This window comes from Copadichromis virginalis, linkage group LG7 (genome assembly GCF_057382275.1).
Source record: "Copadichromis virginalis isolate Kocher_CV1m ecotype Utaka linkage group LG7, C_Virginalis_male_GT1.1, whole genome shotgun sequence".
Taxonomy (NCBI): Eukaryota; Metazoa; Chordata; class Actinopteri; order Cichliformes; family Cichlidae; genus Copadichromis; species Copadichromis virginalis.
This window is the reverse complement of record NC_140624.1, coordinates 8,047,029-8,054,231: the sequence shown is the minus strand read 5'-3', so window position 1 is coordinate 8,054,231 and position 7,203 is coordinate 8,047,029. Positions and strand designations below refer to the sequence as shown.

Here is a 7,203-nt window from a genome sequence, read left to right as displayed (position 1 = left end):
ACATGTGAGAGGTTGATCACGCAGAGAATCGCTGAGCTTATGTGAGTGCGTGTGTAAAAGCAGCAGGATATATATTTGACTACGATGACCTGGATGACTGAGAACCTTCACAGACAGATATATATTTTAGTTCTGCCGAGCCAAATAAGACAGGTCAGGGTGAAGAAGTGACAGCCAAAGAAAAGCTTACCACAAAACGGAGAAGTTATGACAAATCAGACTATAAGGCAAAAAGAAAGTGCAGCTTTATGGTTTCATGGACAAAAGAATTTCTGTGGCTGCAATATGACGAGCTAAATAACCAGGGCTGCACATAAGTGGTCCGCAGGTGCGTATTCGCTGTCAAAATAAAAAAACACGCACAAGGGTTAGGGTTAGAGCTGGGCGATAGAACGATAACGATATCTATCGCGATATAACTTTTACTCAATAGAGAAATTAAGCTATCGCGATAGACCTCGCCGCTCTTGTCCTCTTAAAAAAAAAAAAAAAGGTCGGCCAATCCAAATTAAGTAGCGCAGAGCCGAACCAATCACAGCCGCAGCTTCACGTCGCGTGACTTGTTACGTACAGCACAAGTGCCAAGCCGCACGTGTGTTTGTTTGGGAAGCAGCCAGCGGGTAATGGAGGAAATGAGTGTACCGACTAGAAAAATCAACCGAGCGTGACCGAAGAGAAAACAGATGATGGTTCCAATGCCGGAGAGATTGTCGAACGGAAGAGCCATAGAAGTTCCGTAGTGTGAAGGTATTTCGGCTATTTCAAGTCTGACAAAAAACAGAGTAGCGTGCACTGTAAATTGTGCCGAAAGCAAGTCTGGAAATACAATGAACTGGTGCATTATTGTTTCGGTGAAATGAATTTCTACAATACTGTTACTGTTAATTCTACTCTCTGCAGTGTTTAAATGCTTACATATACACACAGTTACTGTCGGTCCACACATACGACTCGGTTCTGCTTCTATGCCCCAGCTTTGTTTACTTTTTCCCACCGAGGCTTCTAGACTTCTGATTGGCCAATATTTCTGCACGGTTAGGAATCTAGCGCCACCTGCTGCTTTGGCATGTTCATAGCACCGTTTTCCTTCATTTCTGCCTTTACGTGTGAACGGGATTATTTTTTTAAAACGAAAACGGAAAATCTCCGTTTTCAAAAATACCCGTGTACGTGTGGACATAGCCTCAGTCTCTGACTGGAAGCGCTAATTCGTCATTCGGCTTTTGTCAGACTAAAGTAACTGTTAAAACTGTTTGAAAAGCTAAGCTATACAACAAGGAGAGATTGAGAATTTCCTTTTAGTTCTCAGTTTATTTGATATTGACAAAAGTTAGTCAGTTTTGTCTGTTCTTCTGTAAAACAAACTAAGATTTATTTTTAGAATTAATACTTTGTTTCTAAGTGGAATTGACAATTTAGTCTGTTTCGTTTGTTCTATTTTGAAACTTAAACGCTTTAGCGGCTGTCTTTTGTGTAGTTTGCAATATTTGCCTTTATTTATCTGAAAAAGTCTCATGTTCCTTAAGTACATCTACCCTGTTGAACTTATTATGGGAAATAAATATTTAAATAAAAACAAGCTGCTGATTATTTCACATTTTACTTGTGAGCAACAGCACATTTAAATCTTACAAATATAGTTATTTGGCTTATATCGTGATAGATATCGTTATCGCCTGAAATGAAAAAAACATATCGTGATATGAAAAAATCTCATATCGCCCAGCTCTAGTTAGGGTTAAATTTAAAAACTGTACTTTTGAGTTAAAATATATATTTATAATTTTAATAAATGACAAATTAAAAAGGCATGAACATTTTTTTTGTATCGAAAAAATATCGAACCGTGACACCAAAGTATCGAACCGAACCGTGAATTTTGTGTATCGTTGCACCCCTAGTATATATGTATGTGTGTGTGTGTGTTTTTTATATATATATATATATATATATATATATATATATATATATATATATATATATATATATATATATACACGACTATAAAGACGTGTACACACACTGTATGTACATGGGCCTCTACGTGGAGGCTGCAGCATGATGGGTTACGTGTGGGGTGACTTTTATTGACTTAATCTGCAAGCCACAGTCATAGCAGTGCAATGTAGTCTGCGTTATGGTTATGGTTATTAAAAAATATCCCCTGAGCTTCTTGTGTGAGTATTGAAAATGAAATGGAAAGACAGGTGTGCTGTGTGTGTTGTTCAGAAACTTGGTTGGCAGGAACACCATCAGTTTACACATTTCTTCCCTTTGGCTCATAAACCAAAAGTTGAGTGTTTTTTAACATCAACTGGTGTTTGTTTGTTTTTGTCAACCAGACAGTGAGCTAATGTTAAACCTCAAGTGAAGCAGTGCATATAATGATTTGTATGGTGTGTTATTATGCTCTTGTTTTACAGTACTTTACCCATACAGGCATATTTTGGGCCTATGGCAGCCTGACATTGGCCCTTATGGTGGATTGCTCAATGTTGTGGTAGGTAGTTTTCCTCTTTTGCACAAAACTGCTACATATAGTAAATATTGGTATAAAGGAACATATAATTTAGGTAGTGCAGGTAAATTCTTCAAAATATGTTTCATTCAGGTGGACGGGTTGTTCATCATTGGCTGGATGTATTTGCCACCTCACGACCCCCGCGTGGAGGACCCCATGAGAAGGCGCCCACTCTTCCAGATCCACATGATGGAGAGCAACAAGGCCACTGTGGAGTGCATGTATGGACACAAAGGTCCTCACAAAGGAGACATACAGGTAAGGGTTTACACATTTGAAAAAGCGGAGTGATACTGTCTTTTTTGACACAAATAGATGATGTTGGTTTGAGTTTAATATCTTATCAAAGTATGTAATTCTCTTATATGTCTTATATTCTGTTATATATAGACAGTAAAGAAGGATGAATTTTCAACAAAGTGTAACCAGACTGACCATCACCGCATGCCAGGAGGCAGACAGGAGGTGGGTCAAATACCTTTACTACCTTTACAGTGTATGCTATCTTTTAAAGCCCATGCATGCTGATGATGGTGAAATTCAGGGACTGTTATCAACTTTTTACGATGTGTGTGTCTGTGCAGGAGTTCAGGACATGGTTGGAGGAAGAATGGGGGAGGACACTGGAAGAAATATTTCATGAGCACATGCAGGAGCTTATCCTAATGAAGTTCATTTATACTAGTCAATATGAGTATGCATTTTTTGTATTTATTTTTTGCTTACGTGCATTTTCTCTGTTGTACTTCCATGTTAAAATGATAATGATTGTAATATGCCTAAATAAACCTGTATGCTTTCATCTATTTTCCTATGACAGTAACTGCTTGACATACCGAAGGATCTACCTGCCACCTGCAAAGCCCTCTGATCTGCTGCAGCCAGGCCTTTTCAAAGGCACCTATGGTAGTCATGGCTTGGAGATTGTCATGCTTAGTTTCCATGGAATGTCTGCAAGAGCAACCAAACTCACTGTAAGTAATAATCATTATTAGTGGTTGTACTCATTTTAAATGAAAGTGATTCTTAAATGTGGGCCCTGCAGCTTAAAATCCCTCAATCTGTTCATGCATTCTTAGAGGAGCAACAAGATATAACATGTTACATTGTGTCTTTTATCTCTTTAATTAAAACTAAGCCAAAATTCTGGAAGTGTGTGAAAAATTAAGTGCACACTTAATGCTTTTGTAGCAACTAAGACGGTAAGTAGTAACCACGTGCTGCTAATTAAAAGCACTTGATTAACTGATCACCAGTGAGTGTGAGCAGCAATCTGCAAAGTAAAATAAGCCATTTCCAAACAATTTCAAGTCCATCATTCTACAATAAGAGAGATCATTCAGAAGTTGAAGACAACAAATCTTTGCAGGAGTCGACATCCTAGCAAATTTACCCTAAGATCAGACCCTGCAGTACTTGCAAGTAAAAATTGCAAGAAACCCAAGAGCTACATCTCAGACTCTGCATGCTTTAGTTAGCATGTTAAATGTTAAAATTCATTACAGCACAACTAGAAAATGACTTAACAAGTATGGCTCTGATTCTAATTCTGATTCTGATGGCATATTTGCAAGGGGTGACAGGAGAATGCCTCTTCTCTCTAAAAAGAACATGTCAGCACAGCTTAGGTCTCCAAAGTATAATTTGAACAAACCACAAGACTTCTGCAACAGTGGGCCTCACTTACTTATATTTGTGTGGAAATGTTTTTGCCATACGCAAAAAATACTTTCACTCTCAAAAGTTCTCACCCTCACCTAGGGTCATGAATGTTGGTTAGTGACTGAAAGGATATGAACAGCGGAAATGAGTTTCCTCCGAACAGTGGCTGTGCTTTTCCTTAGTGATAGTATTTTGTTTTCTTTACATCCCTTTTTTGTAATTCTGAGCACTTTGTGTCCAACCAAAAGCCAATATTAATAATAACTATAAGTGTTATTGTTATTATTAGTATCACTAGTAGTAGTGTGCATTTTAAAGACCTTTGTTTAAATTCCTTAGGTGCAGTGCATGGTCAGAGGGACTTCTAAATTTATTCCTAAAGTACCAACAAATTCAGGCACAAAAATTTTCTAAAATCACAGATTTGTGCCTGAAACATTCGTGTGCACAATTTATGCACAGATTTGTGCATGCACACTGTAGTAAATGAGGCCCAATACCCTGTTTGGCCATAATGCACAGCACCAGTTTCAGCAAACACATTCAGCATATCCAGGGTATGAGTTGTCATACATAAGCCATACAGAAACAGTTACTTGAAGTTAATGCTGCTAACATTGGTTTCTGTTGAATCTAGTGTACACTTATTTTTTTCACACGCCACTTCTGTATTTTTGTTAAATAAATAAGATGCTGTGTAATGGTATCATGTGGTATTGTTAATCTGAGATAGTCTTTAAATAACATTCAGACCTGGTTAAGACTTGGTGTTTTTTTTTGTTTATATATCTATATTATGGCTAAAGCACTTCTGGATGGATGCAAACTGCATTTCATTGCCTTGTACCTCTGACATGTGCAATGACAATAAAGTTGAATTCTATTCTATTCTATTGTTTCCCAATTATGTTGTGATACATAAAACCTTAGAACTGAAAATGGGTTTTTCTTTTTCAAGACTGTGGATTTAAATTGCATGTAAATCTACTCATGGTGCATACTCTGATTTTATGGTTTCCTGCAGGGAGATCCCAATGTTCCTGCAGGGCAGCTCACACTGGATGTTAACCTGTGTCGGCCTGTGGTCCTCCCAGACTTGGAGCAACAGTGTAACATTGAGGAGCTGTCACGGCTAGTAATGGGAGTGCATGAGGAAGTACAGAGGGAGCAGGAACAAAAGGAAAATGGCACTTCTGCCACAGGTAGATGTGCAGCTGAAGGGGCCTGTGGTGGTTCCAGCGCAGCAGAGGAGATGGAGTCAGATCACGGTGCTTGTTCAGACAGCTGTGACTCTAGTCACAGTAGCAGATCCAATCCTGAAACACAGCCTTTTGTCTTGCCTATGGGGGTCATGGCTCGCAACGAGGAGTACCCTCGCACCTGCAGAAAATGGTGAGGATTTGGCTAACAGGCTTTTGTTACAGAATTCAAAATATTTTGAAAGGCATTTACCATAAAGGGCAATGATATTAAGGTAATGGTCACAATTAATTCATCAATGAAGGAAAATACTGGTCTTCACTATTGTCTCCAAAAAGTTCATTCTGTTCATCTGGACATAGCATTTTGTGGGAGAAACGTTTCGTCACTCATCCAAGTGACTTCTTCAGTCGAGACTGAACGCTACGTCCACAAAACGCTACGTCCAGATGAACAGAATCAACTTTTTGGAGATTTACTTTCCTGGATGATTGAGAATGCATCAAGACGTCTTCACTATTGCTTTTAATATCCTGTGCATAGTGTACGTTTATGAACCAGTCAATATATGTAACAAAATGTATTAATCGATGAGGACACGTATCTCTCTTTCAGCTTCTATGGGACAGGCCTGATTGCTGGGCATGGCTTTACAAGTCCGGAGCGCACCCCGGGGCTCTTTGTGCTGTTTGATAAGGACCGGTTTGGTTTCATCTGGCTGGAGTTGAAGTCTTTCAGTCTGTACAGTCGCCTGACGGACAACTTACCTCACGCTCATGCCCCCGACTTGGAGCGATTTGAGGCCATGCTGCGCAACATGCAGTCCTGGACATCCTGATGCACCAAGCTTTAAGTCTCCTCCCACAGTAATAGCCATCATAACAACCATTCTACACAATTACACCTCTGTCTTCTGCTGGCAACGATACTATCATGATTAACTTAAGAGTTTGAAAGGCATTAGGTGTTACCATCTAACTTTAGCTTGTTCCAATCCAAACTCTTTGAAAGGCTGCCCGTGTCACTGTTTGTCTTCACCTAACGTATGACTTTAATCCTCCAGTGCAGCATGATAACAGGTCACAAATTGATTTATTCACTGTAGGACAAAAAAAAACCAAAAAAAAAAGAACAAAGGAATGACACCATTTATTATAGATCAAACTGTATGTGCCTCTGATTCTAAATCCATGTCTGTACTTGGCAGTGCTTGAAGAAGACAAAGGTGTCCAATGTATTCTACTATATAATATAGTATTATACTGAGTTCAGTGCCCAACATATTAAACTGCATGCTGCATTTATTTACACTCATAACCACTATCTGAACCAGTTTTGTTTTCAATAAAGCAGCATGCCTTTTTCCCCCTCAGTTTTTTCCTTTAGAGACATCCAGACTTTAGAAAAGACAGCATCTCAGGTGTTTCTCTTTGCCCGACATTAGTGATACAAGGACAGACGAGTATTAAGTACAACAAACGTGTTTTAAGTTTCATTCATTGTATGGTGTCAAATAGAATTGCTGAATATGTTTTACAAGCGGGCAATTTTCTAACTGTTCACCCGCCGTCTTATCAAACACGGTACTTACATCAACCAGCGTTGGTCAGACGTTTATGTCCTTCAGCAACATCAGACATGCTTACTATCACCACACCTGAATTATTATGTAAGATGGAAAAAGGAATTGTAATGTGACAACGATAACAGATACATAATCTGGATTTATTCAAAGTATCAGCGTTAGACAGTTTGTGCTTCTGTAACTATGGTATGAAACTGAAGCTTCACTTACCTTTGAAATGTATTGAGTTTGTTCG

At 38.8% G+C, this 7,203-nt stretch overlaps 1 protein-coding gene across 1 annotated transcript in view; it reads left to right on the top strand.

The window, feature by feature from the left end:
• fbxo31 (F-box protein 31) overlaps nt 1–6,519 on the top strand; it is a 12,111-nt gene extending 5,592 nt beyond the window's left edge. Inside the window, exons 3-9 of the mRNA XM_085461469.1 lie at nt 2,424–2,500; nt 2,612–2,779; nt 2,912–2,986; nt 3,106–3,215; nt 3,342–3,495; nt 5,208–5,575; nt 5,999–6,519. Of these exons, the coding sequence (XP_085317595.1) occupies nt 2,424–2,500; nt 2,612–2,779; nt 2,912–2,986; nt 3,106–3,215; nt 3,342–3,495; nt 5,208–5,575; nt 5,999–6,221 (1,175 nt within the window). The 3' untranslated portion in view covers nt 6,222–6,519. The remainder of the gene's footprint in view (nt 1–2,423; nt 2,501–2,611; nt 2,780–2,911; nt 2,987–3,105; nt 3,216–3,341; nt 3,496–5,207; nt 5,576–5,998) is intronic.
• Nucleotides 6,520–7,203: the final 684 nt, after the last annotated feature.